General features: G+C 42.1%; 1 protein-coding gene across 3 annotated transcripts in view; it reads left to right on the plus strand.

Annotated features, from left to right (window-relative positions):
* tmem94 (transmembrane protein 94) overlaps positions 1-22,726 on the plus strand; it is a 108,068-nt gene that overhangs the window by 39,906 nt on the left and 45,436 nt on the right. For all 3 annotated transcript variants that reach the window (XM_078225309.1, XM_078225312.1, XM_078225313.1), the window contains 8 exons: positions 1,479-1,595; positions 3,990-4,046; positions 7,047-7,151; positions 9,080-9,253; positions 13,678-13,881; positions 14,753-15,068; positions 16,587-16,760; positions 18,004-18,106. In XM_078225309.1, coding sequence (XP_078081435.1) covers positions 1,479-1,595; positions 3,990-4,046; positions 7,047-7,151; positions 9,080-9,253; positions 13,678-13,881; positions 14,753-15,068; positions 16,587-16,760; positions 18,004-18,106 — 1,250 coding nt within the window. The remainder of the gene's footprint in view (positions 1-1,478; positions 1,596-3,989; positions 4,047-7,046; positions 7,152-9,079; positions 9,254-13,677; positions 13,882-14,752; positions 15,069-16,586; positions 16,761-18,003; positions 18,107-22,726) is intronic.

Consider the following 22,726-nt stretch of genomic DNA (forward strand, 5'->3'; position numbering starts at 1 on the left):
TGCATAAACCTTTACATAAATGCAAATTCAGCGTTTACTATTCTGCCCTGACATGTCCTTGCCTGTGTGTGCATGTGTCCTTGGGAAGTGAGCAGAGGATAAAGAGTGGAACTTCACATTGCGCTGAGTCCCTGTCCCCCCACCACCCCACCCAGCTTCCACATAAATATTGGGGCAAACTTACCATCCCTCTGACAGCTTGTCCCCCACCATGCAACTTAACGGTCAGTAGACCATTAATTTGCTCAAGCTGGGCCTTTTGATTTGTCTGGGGAGGAAGTCCAGCCTCCCCTTGTTCGCAGCAGCACCACTGGGAGCTGTGGCCACTCCCGAAACTGCATCCAGTCACCAACTGAGATGGTTGTTGGTGCTGGACACTGAGGTGGGGAGGGGGTAGCACCAGGGCCAGGCTGGCAACCCCATGGAGGGGTTGGGGCTGTCAGCAGTGTGGTCAGTGCCCAGCTTAGAGATTTTAATGTGCAGGCTTCTGTTTCTTTTGTCCCCCTTTGAAAAATTTTTAACAAATTAAACAGTTTTGTGATGTATCTTTTAAAATACACTTTTGAGTTGTACAACATTTGGATGTATATTGAAGCATGTTTTAGGGTTGATTTGCCCCCAAAGAAAGGGTGTATTCCCTGCATTGAAAGGTGAGGAAAGAAGGGTTGGGGACCTGTGATACTCGGGCAAAGCTGGTCCCAGCCTCCCAACTCAAAAATCGCTTCACACTGAGGGGTGTCTCAGCAAGCTGATGCTGGGCTTTGCGCCAGGGCCTAAGAACAGGTCAAAAAGAGAACCCAAAAGCTAAGCACTAACAGGTTTTGCTGGTGTTTTGGGTCCTTCTATCTGCTGTTTTCTTGAGGACATTGAACTGGGTTATTTAATCACTCAGAGCAGGTCTGAGCTAGTCTACTTTTGCACCACAGATTCGTCCACATCTGAACCCACACCCCCTTGGAACAAGGAGTCCCAGCTGGAAATATGGAATATGCATTAGCTTTTATCTATACAGTGGAAGTGAGTAATTACAGTGTATGACTCTGAGCACTAATATGATAGCCTTATGTGTGCTCTGCAGAGAAACACAGTGCTGGGTTCCCAAAGGGCTCCAATGATATCTGTTGCAGTCAGTCCCACTGCCGGTCTTGCTAGAAAATTGAGATGAGCTGTGAATAAGGTCACAGATTGTTAACTTCCCCCCTTCCCTGCACACTGCCACCCACAACCAGAGCAAAAGCAACATTGGGGATCCTTTCTGCCTTTCACATAGCGTGTGAGATTTCTTTCAGCACTGCAACATGGTTAACAATGTATACTCTAGGTTTTCAGAAAGGATGCAATGTCTGGGTCAAAGTTGCACTTCATTCTCGTTCTTGGAAGTAATAGCAAGTTGTTAGTTTGAATCTTAAAGGTTTGTTTATGCTGTGATTGTGAGATGTGAATTATGATTCATGGTACAGATCACTTTTTGTGTTTAGGTGAATGGAGTTCTGCCGATCCTTCCCTTACTCTTCCCCGTGGTGTGGGTGCTGGTCACAGCCTACGGAGAGGCTAGAGTCCTAGCTCAGTTCAGCAAGGCTCCGCCAGTTGGCCTGGTAAGGTTTTTCTCCTGCCTGAAATTAAGAACTGTGGGGCAGCAACAAATTAAAGGGACGGAAAGCAGAGTGATACTCGGCTGAAATTTGTTTTAAATAAATTCTTTTACTGACTTCCCAAGATCTAAACAACCGATCTTGCATGGCACCTACCAACATAATGAAGCATTCCAAGGTGTTTCACATGCCTTATAAAACAAAATATAACACCTTGCAATGATGGTTTGATGACCAAAAGCTCAGTCAGAGATAGAATTTAAGCGTGCCAGTGTCTTAAAAAAATAAAATTAGGTAGAGAGGTGTAAGAAAGATATTTCAGAGCTAAGGACCCTAGGCAACTGAAGACATTGGTGGAACAATTAAGTTTAAGTTTATTTATTAGTGTCACAAGTAGGTTTACATTAACACTGCAATAAAGTTACTGTGAAAATCTCCTAGTTGCCACACTCCAACGCCTGTTCGGGTACACTGAGGGAGAGTTTAGCATGGCCAGTGCACCTAACCAGCACGTCTTTTGGACTGTGGGAGGAAACCAGAGGGGACTAGAGATGAGGGGGGCAAGGCCATGAGGGATTTGAAAACAAAAATGGGAAATTCAAAATCAAGATGTTACTTGACTGGGAAGCAAGTGTGTGTCAGCAGGCACAGAGGTGATAGAGAAATTGGATGCTATTGAACCATGTGTGCATTCATATATTTGTAAAACTATTGAATGATTAAGGCTGCAGTGATACAGCAACTTGGAAATAGTAACATATTTGGATGTTCATTTATAACTTACCAGTGTATATTCTTGAACGTAGTTGATCAAGCCATTGGGTCTTTGGCACGTTGGGGGGTGCTGGGTTTATTTGCAACTGGCTGCTCACAAAGACCGCAATGACCATGAGGGAGCCAAGGCAGCTTGCTTGACCCAGGTTCACATTCCCAGCCAACTTCAGGGTGTTTTGTCCAGTCCTTAGTGATGGAGGTCACGGTGGCACAGCGGTTAGCACTGCTGCCTGACAGCGCTAGGGACCCGGGTTCAATTCTGGTCTTGGGTCACTATCTGTGTGGAGTCTGCACATTCTCCCCATGTCTGTGTGGGTTTCCACTGGGTGCTCCTACTTCCTCCCACAGTCCAAAGATATGCCGGTTAGGTGGATTGATCATGCTAAATTTCCTTAGTGGCCCAAGATGTATATTGTGTGGGATTACAGGGATAAGGTGGGTAAGATACTCTGTCAGAGAGTTGGTGCAGACTCGATGGGCTGAATGGCCTCTTCTGCACTGTAGGGATTCTATGATGCGCAATATTGAATTGTCTAGAAGAGGCTGAATAGAATCCCTACAGTGTAGAAGGAGGCTATTCGGCCCACCGAGCCTGCACCAACAACAATCCCTATTCCCATAACCCCACACATTTACCTTGACACAAAGTGGCAATTTAGCATGGGACAGTCAACCTAACCTGCACATCTTTGGTGTGTGGGAGGAAACCGGAGCACCCAAAGGAAACCCATGCAGACATGGGGAGAAAGTGCAAACTCCACACAGAGTCACCCAAACCAGGAATCGAACCCGGGTCCCTGTTGCTGTGAGGCAGCAGTGCTAACCACTGTGCCACCAATGGGAAGGGAAGAAAAGTTCCAAGGAGGAAGTTATACAAAGTTTAGGCTGCCTGGTTTGGAGGGTAGGTCTTATGAGGAAAGGTTGAGGGAGCTAGGGCTTTTCTCTTTAGAGCGGAGGAGGATGAGAGGCGACTTAATAGAGGTTTATAAGATGATGAGGGGGATAGATAGAGTGGACGTTCAGAGACTATTTCCTCGGGTGAATGTAGCTGTTACTAGGGGGCATAACTATAAGGTTCATGGTGGGAAATATAGGAGGGATGTCTGAGGTAGGTTCTTTACTCAGAGAGTGGTTGGGGGTGTGGAATGGACTGCCTTCTGTGATAGTGGAGTCGGACACTTTAGGAACTTTCAAGCGGTTATTGGATAGGCACATGGAGCACACCAGAATGATAGGGAGTGGGATAGCTTGATCTTGGTTTCGGACAAAGCTCGGCACAACATCGAGGGCCTAAGGACCTGTACTGTGCTGTACTGTTCTATGTAATGCTGCATCTGGAGATAGCAGTATTGGTTCTATTGGGCAAATTGAAAATTATTGGCTGCTTGATGAAAGGGTATCCAATTCATTGGAAAAACTGGCCTTTTTCATACCCGCCTCTGTTTCCCAAAAGGTCTCTATTGTGCTGTATTTGGAATAAGGGCTGATGAATTCAGTGGAATATTAAGGGAGATACAGGTCTGACTCCATACTCTGGACTAAATAAACCTTTGATACCTTGTGTTTTAAGTATGTAGATTCAATAGCTCTAGTTGGAATTGACTGGCTGTTCTCTTCTTCTAGTTGGCAAAATTCTCCGAGGACACCCTCAGCAGCTACACTGAAGTGGTTTCTTCAAAGGTATAAACTTTTGAGTTGAAGCATGCCCCACCTTCTATCTTTTTGTATGCTTTCTGTAACCTGTATTCACCTGATGCAATTAGAATTTTATTCACTCATTCTTTTACCCTCATGAATGACCAACTATCAAGGAAAGCATGTTTTCTGAGGGGAATTGGAATTTAAGAAACATGAGTGCTGTTACCAGTCATTAGTGATTATAAAAAAAAATCGAGATTAACTATTACAAGGACTAGATTGAGTTTTTTCTGCAATTAATTTTCTTGCCTGTATCCAAATATTATTTTGAATAAACTGGGATTGTTCTCCCTGGAAAGATGGAGGCTGAGAGGCGGCCTGATAGAAGTTTATAAAATTATGAGAGGTATAGACAGGATGAACAGTTGCAAGTTTTTTCCCAGGGCAGAAATGACAATTACAAGGGGGCACAAGTTCAAGATAAGAGGGGAAAGGTTCAGTGGAGATGTGCGGGGGAAGTTTTTTTACACGGAAGGTGGTGGGGGCCTAGAATGCATTGCCAAATGAGGTGGTTGAGGCAGATACATTAGCCACATTTAAGACTTATCTGATAGGCATATGAACAAATGGGGAATAGGGGGATATAAGCGGTTGGTTAGATAGGTAAGCATGATCGGCGCAGGCTTGGAGGGCCGAAGGACCTGTTCCTGTGCTGTATTGTTCTTTGAATATAATTAACTCAGATGCCAATGTTAGCTGTGTTTTATCCTTGGGTGCTGTTATTTATGCACTTTCAGGCAGGTTGCAAGCAAATAGCATCTGGAACGGAGAGCATGGCATTTAAGTCTTTTCTGGCAATGTGACATGGTGGCACCCAGTTACAAGCATAGGAATTAGTTTCCCATACGATGCAGGCTGACTAGCAGAGCATAGGCTTGTGAAACAGTGAGTGCCACCACCACATTGGCCAGAGAGTTAGAAAATAGTGAAGAATGTGTCGATAAATGAGATTGAAACTTTGTTTTCAAATAAAATTTGTAATGGAATGAACTTGAATCGTGGATCAATTGCATACTCAGTTGGTTAACTTTCCACTTGTACAGTTCCTACCGGAAAACTGCATTGGTGTTTCTCGTGATTAGCTGTCTTAGAATGGGTGTGAAATTGAGGTCTGGGCTTGTACAATTTTCTGATATTCACTCCCAGACAGTGGAGGGAACCACACTCTGAAGCACAAGGAAGATTTTCCCCAATCTGCCATTAACACTTCCCTTAAAGGGAATTATCTCAAGTGAGGTGGGGCTTGGAAAAAAGAGCACCACATCATTTTCCTTGCTGCAGCATCTCAAGCAGAGTGGTGGCATCTTCATGTTGCTTCGATGCCCATTGAATTTATCACCATTTCTCTTGTTGATTTTTCAAATGAAAACTGACTGTTTTGAAACTGCAATCTCACAGGAAAATGGTATAGCCTCCACCACTGACATTGGTTTCCACTGATCCTGGACAGCCACCTGTATCAGGCAAATGATTCATGGTGCATTATCCACTTGCACAAGCCCCCACAATACCATTGGGATACATTGTTTTGCAGTAAAGCTAAGCTGGCCAAGTGCTTATTGGTGATAATTTTCCATACTATGGGATTATGATGGATTTAATTTTCACCAGGTATGGGCGAAAAATTGTATTAGTGCAATTGTCTGCTATTATCTAAGGGACTGTACCAGCTGTACTGATGTAAGACATGGTCTTTCATTGTCAGATTCAGTACTTCCTGCCTATTGACTATACCTCGACTAACCCAGCTCCCTGACACTAACAGATTCAGTAGCTACCAAGCAACAGCACTCAACGTCTGTAACATTCACATTTTCTTAAATTAAGTACTTGGTGCTAATTTTGCTTCAACTGTTGGGTTCAGTCACTCATTGGATGCCAACTCCAGCTGATGTTGTCAGTGTTTGATTGACTGAAATGTTACAACCAAAACAGTTTATTAAAAGATAATTACCCAGTTGCTCTGGATTGTTGATGCAGGAGGTAGTGGTAGGGAAATAGTAAGGATGCTGAGTTCAAAATTTGGGGGGGTTTTTTTCAGGACTTTGAATGAAATATTGTTATTTCTAATAAAATTGTACGTGGTTTCCATCTTTAAATTTCCGCCTGTTTACATTTCTTGGCTGTGACCTTTGCTGGAGCAACAAGGAAGAGTGTTGCTTCCCCATTGTACTACTCATTTGCCTTGCTGCCCCTGGGGATGCTGTGGCTGGAAATACTCAACAGTTTAGTAAGATTGGGGGTTTGCTAAATGAGAGGCATGGACTGTAGGTGTTATGATTGAGGGGGAGTGGAAGACTGGTGTCAGCATGAATTGAGGGAGGGGAAGATTGTGCAAGAGTGAACTGAAGGAGAAGGTGGTCAGTATGACGGGAAAGGGAAGAAAGTACCAATGTGAGCTGGGGCAGGGAGACAGGAATCCACAGGAACAGAGAGAAGATGGATGAGTAAAATCACAGAATACCTGCAGTGCAGAAGGAGGCCATTCGGCCCATCGAGTCTGCACCAACAATGATCCCACCCAGGCCCTATCCCTCTAATCCCATATATTGACCCTGCTAATCCACCTGACACTAATGGATAACTTGGCATGGCCTATCTACCTAACTCGCACATCTTGGGAGTCTGGGAGGAAACCAGAGCACCTGGAGGAAACCCACACAGACATTGGGAGAATGCGCAAGCTCCACACAGACAGAGACCCAAGCCGGGAATCGAACCCAGGTCCCTGGGCACTGAGAGGCAGCAGTGCTAACCACTGTGCCATCATGCTGCCATAAACTGTTCATTATAACCCAACAGCCAAGTATTTTCCTATTTTTCAATCATTTTCAACAATTTTGTAAAGAATGTTTGAAATGAACCAAAATGTGCCATTTTTATTGTTCTAAAAAAATTAAAAATTTATTGTCTGGTCCAGTGTCTCTCGCCTCTTTTGAATAATTATTCTGTAATTGGATAAGCCTTGTTTTTCCTTGACAGGAAATGATGGTCTGCATCTGGAGTCACTTTCTGTCACTGCTGCGAGGAAGGTCCCTTACCCTGTGCTGCACTTCCAGTCTGCTTCAGAACCTGGGTTCTGTTACAGTGAGTATTTGACCTTCCCTTATTTTAGTTCATGTCCTTGGTAACAGCTGATTATAATGGGCTTTTCCTAACCAGGTGTGTGGAGTCTGCAAAGTACTTCTCATCTGTGAAAATCGCTTTTGCCTATTGGCTTAATGGCGGTGCTTGTCACATCACTGCTACTGAGGAATTAACAGGGAAAGTTAACCCCTGATCCTTAAGATTCAGTAAAGAGTACACTGCAAACACCATCTTGTAAGAGAACAGACTGGTAAGACCGGCCCTGCATAATCTGGAATTAAATATAATTTTATTCCTCTTGCAAATACACATACTGTAAATGCTGGAAGTGAGTTATAAATGGAGAATGCTGGAAACTCTCAAGTTAAACCACATTTGCGGAGAAAGTTAATCTTTCAGGTCCGGTGATCTTTCCAGATCAGATCTGGTAAATGTTACAGATGTTTTAAAAATATTAAAACACCCATTGCATCAATAACATTTTCGCATTCTGACAAAAATCACCAAACTGAAAAGTGAACTGTTTTTCTCTCTCCAACGTTGCTGCCTGACCTGTTGAATATTTCCAGCATTTTCTGTTTGACTCTGTTCCTGGATGTTGATCTGGAGTTACAGCACTGGCTGAGTTTTCTGTAGGAACCATTCTGTCCCAAATGTGGAGAAGTCTACTTTGTAGTGTTCTCTTTTTCCGTCGCCTGGTAACACCAGTTGCAACAGATAACGCTGCAGCCAGAAGATAATCAGTTGAGCTATTGATGCTTCTTGTGCCTCTGTTAGGTTCTGTCCTTTCATGTACCCCTGGGACAAGCCATTCTTGGAAATGATTCAATATCCATGGTGCAGGAATCAAAACAACAAGAGCAAGCAATTTAACTCATCCAGATTGGCAACATTCCTTAGTTGGGTTTTCGATGTTGTTTGCTTTTCAGATTTTTTTTAATGGCGTCACTAGGCGCAGGTTAGCACTAAGTGGCAATTCCTACAACCTCTCAAATGTTGCCATGATATCTGCTAGGGATAGTTCTCCACTTTTGCACTTTAGTGCCACTTAAGTTGTCAATTACTTTCTGTTTTGATGAGCTGATCTCATCTTCACAAAAATTAGGTCTGTACACTTCAGTCATTAGCCTGCGCGATTGATCTTGTGTAATTATTTATTGCTTTGTTTTGTGTTTTTAAGAACAAAAATGTGTCTCTGTTTACCAGCGAGATGACAGAAGACGCAATATTATCTATTAACTTTAGCACTCGAGTCAAACAAGGATTAAAAGGTTTATTTTTAGTTGCTGCTGTTTAAGTTCTCTAGAATCCTTTCATGTGCTCCTCGAGGGAGTGGGCAGGTAACACATGCCATCTTCCGTATAATGGATTTCCATCAGATGTGTGGGAGTAAGTGACGTATGTAGCTGAAATGATGAACTCGATGTGATAAACAGCAGGAGCATATGAACAGGAGTAGGCTGTTTACCCTGAGACTTGTTCTGCCATTCAGTGAGATTGTGGCTTATTTCTATCCTAGCTCCATAAACCTTATTACCCTTGCCTAGCAAAAGTCCTTCCAATCTCAAATTTGAAATCACTAATGCTGCTGTTTGTGGGAAAGAGTTCCACAGGTTGTGCAAAGTGGTGTTTCCCAATTTCTCTAGTGACTGGCCTGGCTTTGATTTTAAGGTTATGTCCTCTCCTCCTAAATTTGCCCCACCAGTAGGAAAGCTATCTAACTTTTATCAATTCCTTTCAAAAATCCTAAAAACTTCAATTACAACGCCCCCTTATCCTTATCTCTTCAAAGGCTGAAGCTCATGATCTGGCATGTTGGCCCGTCGATGCACTACCACCTCAGGCTGCTTGCAATTGACGGTTAGCCAGTTTATATCATTGTGCGTATATTAGCTTGAATTAATTATCTTGTCATTCTGAATGTTTAGGTGCTCTGTTGTGTTGACAAGCAAGGAATATTGTCCTGGCCCAATCCCAGTCCAGAAACTGTTCTGTTCTTCAGTGGACGCGTGGAGCCACCTCATGACAGCCTAGAGGACCTGAAAGATGATTTGTCCATGAGGTCCTTTTGTCACCCAGAGATGGAAGAAGAGAAGGATGAGGTGAGGCTCATCCTGTTATCCATTTGTTAAGATCTGCTGTAGACAATCTCTATTTCAGTGCTGCCATTCAAACCATCAGTTCCATATTAAGTGTAGAATTATCTCTGTGCTCTAAAGGATGGAATTTTGTAATCTGTGATTGTGTAAGATAGTCACTGATGAATCCAATAAGGAATTGAGCAGAAACTGCTTTAGTCAGTGAGGCTGGATTGTGGAACTTACTGCCACGTGGGACAGCTAGCTGAATAACATCAATCCATTTAAAGGGAAGCTAGATAAATGAGAGAGAAAGGAATAGAAAAATATGCTGATAAAGTTCGATGAAGTCGATGTGAGAAGGCTCATATGGGGCATAAACATCAGCCTAGACTGGCCTGTGCTGTAAATTGTGTAATGTTAGGTAATCATGTTGGAACAAATGAGCATTCAGGGCAGACAAGACAGCCTAAACATGACCCATTACTTGCACTGTTCAAGCTTACCTTTTCCAATGAGGAGTCATGGTGGCTAGGGAATGGGGACAAGGGTTACTAGAATGATTTTATGCCCTAAAGTGCTCAGAATTCACTTCAGTGAAATAAATTATCCACTTCACCATACTCTTTCATTTTTAAGCTTGCTTCTGTTAAAGTCAAATGTAAGAAGAGCATAAATAAGAGCAGTAGGCTTCGTGACCACTCAAGCCTACTCTGTCATTCAGTAAGATCATGGCTGAGCTGCCCTTGGCCTCAACTCTACTTTCCTGCCTGTTCCCTATAAACCATTGACTCCCCTATAGTTCAAGAATCTGTCTATCCCAGCCATGAAGCATTACGTAGAAACATTGAAACAAATGAAATAGAAGCAGGAGGAGGCCATTCGGCCCTTTGAGCCTGCTCTGCCATTCATTTTGATCATGGCTGATCATTGAAATAAATTTCCTGATCCCACCTTCCCCTCATACCCCTTGATCCCTTTAGATCCAAGAGCTATATCTAATTTCTTCTTGAAATCGCACAATGTTTTGGTCTGAACTACTTTCTGTGGTAGTGAATTCCACAAATTCACTACCCTCTGGGTGAAGACATTTTTCCTCACCTCTGTCCTAAAAGGTTTACTCATTCTCAAACTATGACCTCTAGTTCTGCACTCCCCCACCATCGGGAGCATTCTTTCTGATCTGCCCTGTCTAATCCTGTAAGAATTTTATAAATTTCTGAGATTCCCCCTCAACTTCTAAACTTTAATGAACACAATCCTAACTGACTTAGTCTCTCCTCATATGACAGACCTATGCTATGCCAGGAATCAGCCTGGTAAATCTTTGCTGTACTCCCTCTGTAGGAAGGACATCCTTCCTCAGATAAAGACACCAAAACCTTGCACAATACTCCACGTATGGCCTCTTCGATGCCCTGTACAATTGCAGTAAAACATCCCTATCCCTATACTCAATTCCTCTCACTATGAAGGCCAACATACCATTTGCCTTCTTTACTGCCTGCTGTACCTGCGCGCTTGCCTTCTGCAACTGATGCACGAGGACACCAAGGTCTCAGAGTATCCACCTCTCTCAATTTACACCCATTGAAATAATCTGCCTTTCTATTCGATGAACCAACCTCCACAGCTCTCTAAGGTAGCTGATTCCAGAGATTCATTACTCTGAAAGAAGGAACTCCTCCTCCTCTCCATATTAAATGGATGATCTTTTTTCTGAAGCTGACCTAGTTCTGGACTCCCTCGGGGGGGGAAGACACTCCCAGCATCTACTTATGTTTCAATAAGATCACCTCTTATTCTTCTAAATTCCAATGCCTTTAGGCCCAATCTACTGAACCTCTTCTCATTAACCCAGAGCCTCCAGAAGTAGCCTAGGGAACCTTCTTTAAACAGCCTCCAATACGTGTATGTCCCTCAAATAAGGAAACCAAACCTGCAGTCTCACAAATGCCCTGTACAGTTGCAGCAAGATTTCCCTACTTTAATACTTTATTCCCCTTTCAATAAAGGCCAACATTCCATTTGCCCTCCTGTACCTGTATGTCAACATTTTAAAAGGCACCCAGATCCACCTGTACAACTGCATTCCATAGCTGTTCTCTATTTAAATAATATTTAGCTTTTGTATTCTTCCTACTATCGTGGATAACTTCCCATTTTCTCACACAATACTCCATCTGCCAATTCTTTGCCCATTCACTTGGAACCCCTACAGTGTAGAAAGAGACCATTTCGTCCATCGAGTCTGCTCCAGCTCTCTGAAAGAGCATCCCACCCAGGCCCTCCCCTCCGCCCTATTCCCGTAACACTGCACGTTTACCAGGGCTAATCCACCTATTATCCACATCATTGAACACACAAGGACAATTTAGCATGGCCAATCCACCTAACCTCCACATCTTTGGGCTGTGGGAGGAAACCGGAGCACCCAGAGGAAACCCATGCAGACACAATAGAACATGCAAACTCCACGCAGACACAATAGAACATGCAAACTCCACACAGACAGTCAACCAAGCTGGATTTTAACCCGGGTCCCTGGAGCTGAGGCAGCAGTGCTAACCACCTAACCTGTCTGTATTCCTTTGCAGACTCTTGGTGTTCTCCTCAACTTGTTCTCCCATCTATTTTTGTATTGACTACTTTGATGCACTTTGTCCCTTCATCAAAGTCATTAATATAGATTGTAAATAGTTGTGGCCTGAGCACTGATCCCTGTGGCATCCCGACTAGTTGCAGTTTGCCAACCTGAAAATAACCCATTTATCCTTATTTTGTTTTCTATTAGTTAGCCAGTTTTCTAACCAAGCCAATATATCACCCTAACACGCTTAGCTACATTTATTGGTTACTCTGCATCCACCCTGCTCATTTCTTCCTTGAAGGTTCAAAATTTCCCTTTCATAAGCCAAGTTCATTCTGCTTGATTGAATTATGATTTTTTAATAATGTTTTGCTACTACTTCCATAATGGATTCCAGTATTTTCCCAATAACAGATCCTTGACTAACATCTAAGATTTTATGTTTTCTGTCTCCCACCTTTCTTCATTAGGGGCATTACATTTTTGGTTTTCTAATCTGGTGGGAGCTTCCCAGAATCTAGGAAATTTTGGAAAATATCATCCACTATCTCTGCAGCCATTTTTTAAGACCTTAGGATACAGTCCATTGGATTGGTCAGCATTTAGTCTCATTAATTTCCCTTTTACCTTGTAGTGATTGCTTTAAGCTCACCTCTTTTTCTTCCCTCCTGATTTTCCACTATTATTGGCAGGTTTTGGTGTCTTCTGACGTGAAGAATGGTGAAAAGTATTTGTTCAAAATCACTGCCATTTCCTTGTTACCATTATTAATCCCCCAAGTTTGCCTTCTATAGGGCCACTCTTTAACTACACTCTTCCTTTATAGAATGAGCTCTTGCTGTCTATTTTTGTACTTTTGGTTTTATTCTCCATCTATTTTCTCCCTTTTTTTTGTCATTGTCTACTGGTTGCTAAATTTTTCCCAATCTGCCACTAATCTTCAACCTTTTTCATGTCTTTTCATTCAATTTGATTCCCTCCTTATGTTCCTTAGTTATCCATGGATGGTCCACACTCGTATCATGCCCAGTTGCCTATGTGTCGTATGTGATTGTTGGCAGATCATTTCATCACATGAGCTGACATCCAAGCCAGATCCTGCCTTCATCTGATATCCACGCATGCACTTTCCAAGCTGGCTTGTGACTGTGGCTGATCATTTCTCTTGTCACTAGTACAGAGGAACAGAGCGCAGCATAGCACAGCCCCTCTGCTACCACTCTGGCTGAGATCAACTAACACCGTACTGCAGATCCAATCTTGGACCTAAAGGCCAGTCAGTGCTCCAGTGGGATGGGTCTAACTGCATCAGCTACGTTGTAGGGATGTGCAAATCTGTGTTTCTCACTGCAGGAGGGCGTCTGTAGGTGTAATTTTCGTGAAAAGTGTGCAGAATTTAAAAACGTTGTGCCTTGCGTTATGAAGCTTTGCATTCTAACGCTGCCAGCATGAACCCCATGGATAGAAAGTACTGAGTGGTTTTGATGGGGTAAGTGGGAGAAACTGTTTCCACTGCAAGGAGGGTCATTATCAGAGTGCATGGGTTTCCTTTTGTGGGAAATGGAAACAGAAAGGAGTTGGGAATTATTTTTGTGCAGCAAGTTATGGTTTAGAATCCACTGTCTGAACAGGTGGCGGAAACAAATCCAATTGTAACTTTAAAAGGGGAATTGAATAAATACTTGAAAAGGAAAATAAAATCAGCGATACTGGGAAAGAGTAGGGAGAGTGGGGCTGATTAGATAGCTCTAATAAAGAACTGGCATGTGTGTAATTGGTTACATGTCCTCCTGTGTTGTATGTTCTATGCCGCTTGAATGATGTGACTTTCTGATCTATGTATTTGATTAATGCCTAGCCCAGGGAGGCTGATGCTCTGTTACCCACCACTGGTCTGGAGTTTGTACACATCGCCAATGAAGTGGGACAGGACAAAGATGAGAAGACTGAAAGCACCCCACGGTCGCGGAAGCGCAGCGAGAATCGGCGGTGCAAGCACCTGTCAGGTTCCAATGTCAGCTTCAGCAAAGACACAGAAGGAGGGGAGGATGATATGACGCAGGTAACAACAGGATCAGCAATTGTTGTGTGTAAGTAATGGACCTCGGGCATATTGGCTTGGGAAAAGGGGGTTTGATGGAAAGCAGGTGCTGGATGTATTTTGAAGATCGGTGGGCGGAGAGGGTGGGTGGTGAGCAAAACCCAATGTTTATTGTGAAGGAGTGGCAAATTGAGCCCAGGTATATTGTTGGGAGGTGGCGGGGGAGCGGTCAAATCCATTTGTATTCCGGCGAATAGGGAAAGACCATTGGATATTATGTGAGGGGGTTGGGTGGATCCCAGCTGTATTGATAGCGAAGGACATGTGGGCTCGAGTAGTAGTGTGAGGAAGGGAGAAGCCCTGTTAGGTTGCCATGGTGGAACTGGAGGATTCCAGCCATATGAGGAGGCAGAAGGTTCTTGTATACTGTGAGGACGGGTTGACTGGACAGGAAGGAGCAGAGCTCAGTGTACTGAGAGGAGTGAGAACTCTGCTTATTATTTTACAATAATTAATATTCATGGTGATCAGACAGTAGTTCATTCACTGTCTTAGAACATAGAACAGTACAGCACAGAACAGGCCCTTCGGCCCACAATGTTGTGCCGAGCTTTATCTGAAACCAAGATCAAGCTATCCCACTCCCTATCATCCTGGTGTGCTCCATGTGCCTATCCAATAACCGCTTAAATGTTCCTAAAGTGTCTGACTCCACTATCACTGCAGGCAGTCCATTCCACACCCCCTTATCTTATCCCATCATCATTTTTCTGACTGAGTTATAATAATATAAAAGTAAGGAAATGAATTGTGTGGACTAACTGTACAGCAAACTTTACTCCAAAATGTATGTGGAAAAGGCCAAATTAATTTTGTTCTGAATTGCTTTCAGGTGAGTGGCATTGGTGAAGATCTGGGCCTGGAAGCAGAGGATTACATTTGCGATTACCACCTGGAAATGCTGAGCCTGTCGCAGGACCAGCAGAACCCAGCCAGCATTCAGTTTGATGACTCAAACTGGCAGTTTCACATCTCCTCACTGAAACCACTGGGCCTCAATATACTCCTCAACCTGTGCTACTCCTCCATTACTGAACAGATGTGCCGCTTCTCCGACCACCTGTCCAATATCGCCCTGCAGGAAACATCAGGCTCTGCTGTGCCCATTCATATTCCATGGGGACTCTGTGAATTAGCCAGACTCATAGGTATGTGACTGTTCTAGTATTTCTAAGATGGCTTGTGGTGATAATTTGATACATTAGTTTTAAGACGTAACATCTGAGCCAAGCTAAGGACACAGTATGGATTTTTGGATCGGTCAATATCAGATTCTGTTTAGTAAGCTGTGCTGTTGGAAGCTTTGAAGGAGCTGTCTATTGCTTTCAATCAGAAGTGAAAGGTTTCTTTTCACCCGTAAAATTGGCTGAATTGATGATGGTATAACATGAAGCTCCAGTTGGGTCCAACAGTTTGGACTCAAATAACCTTGGCTGCCAGATATTTGACAGAAACGGCAATAAGCAATTTATACAAAAACTTCCATTGGGAGGGTGAACAGAAGTGTAGTTGTTCAGAAATGACCATCTAACAGAGAGGTCAGAATAGAACCTATTAGTATTACATGTTGACTTATTTGTACAGAAGGATAACAATCGGCAAAGCCTTTGAAAACCAATCGTGTAGTAAGCTTTATAGTTAGACATTGTGTCTATTAATGTACTGAGAGATATAGTCACCTCCCCAAAAACACTTGATTAACTAGAAAAACCTCCATTTTGCTACTGTGGTTCCACCTTATGGCCTACATGTCAATGCCTTCGATGGCTTCCAAGGGAGAGAACTTTCAAAGCCTTAGTTTCCTACAGTGCTTTACAGTCATTGGAGGGATTCAGATGATGTCATGAGCCATCACTTTCATGGTTAATTAAGCTATTGGAGAGCCCACAGGATCAGGTTAAAATTCAAAGTTTTTTATTCATTCACAGGATGCGGTGCTGCATTTATTATTCATACCTAATTACCCTGGAGAAGATGCCTTGAAAACAAATGGGTGGCTCACTAGGGCCCCGTTAAGAGTCAACCACATTGCCATAGGTCTGGATTCATGCGTAGGCCAGATCGGGTTGGGGTGGCAGATTTCCTTTCCTAATGGACATTACTGAACTGGATGGGTTTTTACAGCAAATTGGTGATTTCATTGTCACCATTACTGAGATTAGTGTTTTATTTCAGATCGATTTAATTAACTTCAATTTTCCAGGGGAATTTTGAATGTCTTGGAATTCTTTGCCCAAGCCCTTCGATTACTAGTTCCAGTAACAATGCTTGGTTAATTACTAATTTTTCTTTGTCTAAGTTATCTAACATGCACATGTTTGCTATAATCAGTGTTGTGGTGGACTCTGAAATAGTCCAGCAAGTTACTCAGTTCAAAGGCAATTAGGGATGGACAATAAATGTTCGCCTAGCCAACAATGCCCACATTCTCTAAATAAACCAAAACATTTTGGTTTGAACCAAAAGAACCTGAAGGAGCCGGATGATTTTTAAAATATACTTTAAGACTGAGTGACTAAAGAGAAGGGTCGGAGCTCCGATGGTGCAGGACCTTCACAGGACTGAAAAGAATAAAACAAGGTAAGGGAAGGAGTTCCATCGTTCTGAAGAAAAGCCTGGGACAAGAAATGTTGGCTATTTAGAATTGGTACTTTTTTATTTTGTAGGCTTCACTCCTGGGGCCAAAGAGCTCTTCAAGCAAGAGAATCATCTGACAATGTACCAGCTTCCCACAGCAGAGATGGTCAAAGAACCTGTGCCACAGCGACTGCTGTATGTAACAAAGAGGCGACCGCCACTCAGTCACATGATCAGCCTTTTTGTGAGAGATACATTGACCGGTGAGTGTTATTGTAGATGCAGGGAAAAGTCATATTAAATATAATTTAGGAGCCGATTCTTTGAGGGCTGTCTGAAACTGCCCAGCTAGACAAGGTGCAGATGTATTTGCTTGTTTCAGTTTGTTTGGTAATATCTTTTATTGAGTCTTGGATCTTGCTAAGTTGGAAAAGGAATGTACAACTGCAATATCTACTTAACAAACCAAATGTAGTGAACTTTCAATATGTGACTTAATTCAAACCATGCTCAGTCCTTGGAATTAAAATGCAGAATGACTAAACATGTGATTGAACAAAACTGATGTCTGAACTTGATGTCAACAAGCTTTAAGAACTAAGACAGTAACTGCTCTGAGCCCCTTCTCTCATGAGATTGATTCCCTTTTCAATTTCTTTCCCAACCTTCCTTGATGATTATACAAGGATTTACTGAAAAGATAGCAAAGAATTAATGGGTTAAAAATACTGAGATTGTTTTTTTAATGAACTTGAAACAGTGATGTACTTAAAAGGCACTCAAAAATCCACTTGACAGAAGAGCTACTGAATCACTGCACTAAATCTTCCCACTTCCATTCCATGTTTCTTGAGACTAACTCAACACAAGGTTAGGGTAAAGCAAAATCGGTGTGAGTGGATTCAAGTGGTTGGAACCTATTATTTTTTCTGCTCTGTCCTGTTAAGACATTCTGTAATCCACTTGGATGGTGTGCAAGGTGGCGTCAAATGAACTACTAAACCAATGTGAGCAAAAATCAACTGGTTTGTTGGACTTTTCATCTGGCTTGTTCTTCGCTGATTACATAGCCAGTAAAGCATGGTGATTCAAGCAGATATGGCTATGTCCTGTTGACTTTCATCAGAAATGTGTAGTATCTGTTGGATTTAGGCATTGTGAATCATTAATTATCATCTAACACCTTAGAGTTCAAGGTAAATGACTTCTTAAAATGTTTAACAAAATAGTACGGATATCAGTGTCAGAATGTGACATGTTTTCAGACTATCAACTTAATTTGGGTCTATTTGACTTGGGTTTGAATGATCTGGGGTGACCACATTATCCGAAGACATTGTGCATGCTGGGATGTAGAACAACCACCTCAATCTAACATGACAGCCAATGCATCTGGAAGATTCCATGTTCGTCCTGCGAGAATAACTTTTCTCTCTGTTAAAGAGCAAAAATATTGAAGATTTGCATAGCTTCTGCCAATTCTTTCTATGTTCTTTGCATCCACAGATAGTGTCCAGATGCTGTCTCATGGCACAGCTGACCTCATCCTGGAGGCCTGCACAGATTTCTGGGATGGAACAGATATTTATCCACTGTCTGGCTCTGACAGGTTTGTTCTTCCAAATTATTCAGTGTGAAAAAGCAATCGATGGCTGACAGACACAGATTTAACCTTTATGTACATTATCCATGTATAATTTTAGAAGCAGAAAAATGTCCAATAAGCCCATCTCTTTCAGTTTGACCTCAACCAATCTTACTGCAATCTTTATACATCTCACATCCATAAACTTGTTTCTGCAATCTATTTGTAGTGCTTCATAGAAACTAGAAGCAGGAGTAGGCCATTTGGCCCTTCGAGCCTGCTCTACCATTCATTTTGATCATGGCTGATCATCGAATTCAATATCCTGATTTCCCCCCCAATATCCATTGATCCCTTTAGCCCCAAGAGCTATATCTAATTTCTTCTTGAAATCAGACAATGTTTTGGCCTCAACTACATTCTGTGGTAGTGAATTCTACACATTCACCACTCTCAGGGGAAAGAAATTTCTCATCAGTTCTAAAGGGTTTACCCCTTATCCTCAAACTATGACCCCGAATGTTCCCAATGGTGGACTCCCCCCACCATCGGGAACATTCTTTCTGAATCTAACCTGTCTAACCCTGTTAGAATTTTATAAGTTTCTATGAGATCCCCTCTCGCTCTTCTAAACTCCAGTGAATATAATCCTAACTGACTTGGTCTCTCCTCATATGACAGACCAGCCATCCCAGGAATCAGCCTGGTAAACCTTCACTGTACTCCCTCTATAGCAGAGTCTCCAAACTTTTCAGTACGAGGGCCACATCGTATATTTTACACATTTTTGGGGGCCAAAGGAAAAAAATTAGTTTTATAAATGAATGAATAAAATTTAAATGAATGAATAAGTTTTATTTTGGATCATCTTTGTAATCAGTATGATATGATTCAGAACAAATGAGAAATGTGACAATTACAAAGAAACATTGCCGTGCTTACACTGAGAAATGATATATAATGAGTAAAAATGTCAAACATTAGCAAATGCTCTGACAAAATAATCAATTACTTAACTGCAGATGAGAAAAGCAGGCTATTCATTTTTTAATTAATTTTATTTGCTGAAATTTTACAAATGTTTACTTGAAATGAGAATTTGTCCAATTTTGTGGCACACAATAAGAAAAATAAGCACGCCCCAAGAAAGAACTTCAGTAAAACAAGGCAAAGAAATTCAAAATAAACTTGAACCATTAATAAAGGTCGAACAAAAATAAATTCAGTCTGCACCTTTCTACACAATTCTGGCAATTGGAGTTTTCAATCGTAGCCAACAATGGACTTCAAATGCTCATCAGATAAATTTGCTCGATATTTGGACTTGACATATTTCATTTTTGAAAATGTTTGTTCACACAGGTACGTTGTACCAAAAACTGATACAAATCCACAAGCAAATCGCTTTAAATTTGGAAACTGCTCAGGCTGCAAAGATTTATGAAATTGGATCAGATTTCCTTCCTTATACTTGTCTTTCAGCATGTCATCTGATTGGAGATCAATAATTTCCATTTGAAACTGACTTGGGAGCGTTTCAACATTGCAGCCAAATGGATTTTGAAACAGCTTTATTTCATTTGTGTTTCCATCAAGATCAGAAAATCATTCCTGAAATTGTTTTTGCAAGTCCTTAATGATTTCTGTTGCAAATGAAGAAGGAAATTCTGCTTCACTTTCTTCATGAAATTTTTCGCAACATGGAAAATGAACCAAGTTATGAACTTTCAGCTGTCCTTGAAATAGCATCAGTTTTGCCCTGATGCCTTGACATGCGCGAATAGATCACAAATCAAATTTGTTTCACCTTGCAACTTCAGATTCAATTGATTCATACGGCCTGTCACGTCTGCTAAAAATGTCAATTTCCAAAACCAGTCAGTGTTTGATAAAAGTGGTTCAGGTCGATTCTTCTCTGAGAGAAAGGAACCAATTTCCTCTCTGAGCTGAAAGAACCGTGATAGAACCTTTCCACAATTAAGCCATCGAACTGTATAATAAGGCAAATCACCGAACTCAGAATCAGTTTATTTCAGAAAATCACGAAACTGGCAATGATTTAAGCCTGTGAGATCGAATGAAATTCACTGTTGAAACAACAGGTTTCAGAATGTAAGACATATCCACATATTTTCCACACAATGCTTGTAGATGGATAATGCAATGCAGAAACATGGGCTTTGAGAATCCACCAACCTCACAAGCTTTTGTGATTTGTCCAACCAAACCTTTCTTCACCCCAGACATATTCTTTCCTCCATCAATTGTCATGCATTGCAGTTTATTCCACTCCAGGTTATATTCTAACACAGTTTTTTGCAATTCTTTGAAGATGTCTTCTCCAGTTACTGTGCTGTGCATGTACTGATGCTAATTCTTGTGTCACATTAAATTCACTGCCGACGCCATGGATGAATACTAGGAGTTGTGATGTGTCACACACATCAGTCGATTCATCAAGTACGAGAGAATACAACTGAAAATTTCTTGCTTTGTCTGCAATTTGATGAAATATATTACTTCCTATATCCTCAATTCTACGAGCAACAGTATTTGGCGCAAGACTGATGATTTTGAACAGATTTGCTCTTTCTGGGCATAACTCTTCCACTGCTTCCATTATACACTCTTTGATGAGATCTCCATCGGTGAATGGCTTTCCTCTTTTAGCCAACACATAAGCTAGTTTGTAACTGGCCCTGGTTAAAGCTTCATTTTCAGTTATCTTCTGCGTAAAAAAAGCTTGTTGGGAAAGCAACCTGCGTTGCATTGATTCAAATTTTTCCGAACGCTGTGTTCCTGTGAATTGGGAATAACTTGGTTCATGTTTGGTCTCAGTGCCGACGTACATTGTACTACTTCAAAACTGCAACAGTTTCGTTGCATATGACACACAAGGCTTTATCACCTGTTTGTACAAAGAAGTACTTTACACCCCATTCTTCATTAAACAGGTGGCACTCACTGTCCACTTTTCTTTTTTCCTTCCATAACTGAATTGGTCTGAATTGCCGCCATCATTGTCATTGTTCTCGCTCATTTCAGACAGATGGAGCTTACGGATTGGATAAAGCAGCAGTCACTCAGACAATGCAGAGCGGCAATTGGATAACAGATGTCTCAATTGCTGATTCGTTTAATGAACTGTTAGTCACAAGACGGCAGCTCTGATTGGACAATAGGCCGGTAAAGAGTGCGGGGATTCCCATGGGTTCATCAGACACCGCGCGGAGCGGCAGCAAATGTCCGGCCTGTGGCTTCCGTCCCTGCGTCCGGATCTTGAGTCAGCGGCGGGGTTCCGGATGCGGGAGTGTTTTCGGCAGCGGGAATCCCATCCCGCCCTACTGGCTGCGGGCCGGATGTGGCCCGCTGCGGGCCGTAGTTTGGAGGCCCCTGCTCTATAGCAAGGACATCCTTCCTCAGATAAGGACACCAAAACTGCACATAATACTCCAGGTGTGGCCTCACCAATGCCCTATACAATTGCAGCGTAACATTCCTATCCGTATACTCACATCTTCTCGCTATGAAGGCCAATATACCATTTACTGCCTGCTCTACCTGTGCGCTTACTTTCAGTGACTGATGCACGAGGACACCAAAGCCTCACCAAGTATCCACCTCTCTCAATTTACACCCATTCAAATAATCTGTCTTCCTATTATTGCTACCAAAGTGGATAACCTCACGTTTATCCATATTGTACTGCATCTGCCATGCACATGTCCACACACACAGCCTGTCCAAATCACGCTGAAGCATCTCTGCACCCTCCTCATAGCTCACCCTCCCACCCAACTTCATTTCATCAGCAAATTTGAAGATAATACACTCAGTTCCCTCTTCCAGATCATTAATATATAATGTGAACAGTTGGGGTCCTAGCACAGATCCATGTGGAATCCCACTAGTCACTGACTGCCAATCAGAAAAAGATCCATTTATGCCAACTCTTTGCTTCCTTTCTGCTAACCAGTTTTCCATCCATCTCAAGACATTTACCTGCAGTCCCACATGCTTTCACGATACATAGTAGCCTCTTATGTGAAACCTTGTCGAAAGCCTTCTAAAAGTCTAAATAAACCACATCCACTGGTTCTCCTCGATCAGCTCTACTAGTTACATCCTCAAGAAATTCCAATAGGTTCATCAAGCATGATTTCCCTTTTGTAAATCCATACTGACTTTGTCTGATTACACCACTGCCTTCCAAATGCTGAGTTATGAAATCCTTGATAATGGGCTCCAGCAACTTCCCCAGTATCAATGTTAGGCTCACTGGTCTATAGTTACTTGTTTTCTCTCTACCTCCCCTTTTGAATAGCGGGCTTACATTAGCTACCTTCCAATTTGTAGGAACCAGTCCAGAGTCCAAAAAATTTGGAAAATAACCACCAATGGATCTACTATTTCCAGGGTCACTTCCTTAAGTACTCTGGGATGAAGATTATCAGGCCTGGAGATTTATCCACCTTCAATACCATCAATTTCCCCAAAACCATTTCTCTAATAATGCTGATTTCCTTTGGCTCCTCACTAAAATGTGTTTCTCTCAGCACTTCTAGTACATTATTCATGTCTTCCTTGGTGAAGACTGAAACAAAGTACAAATTTAATTCCTCAGCTATTTCTTTATTCCCCATT

Source organism: Mustelus asterias, chromosome 12 (assembly GCF_964213995.1).
Source record: "Mustelus asterias chromosome 12, sMusAst1.hap1.1, whole genome shotgun sequence".
In the NCBI taxonomy this organism is placed as follows: domain Eukaryota; kingdom Metazoa; phylum Chordata; class Chondrichthyes; order Carcharhiniformes; family Triakidae; genus Mustelus; species Mustelus asterias.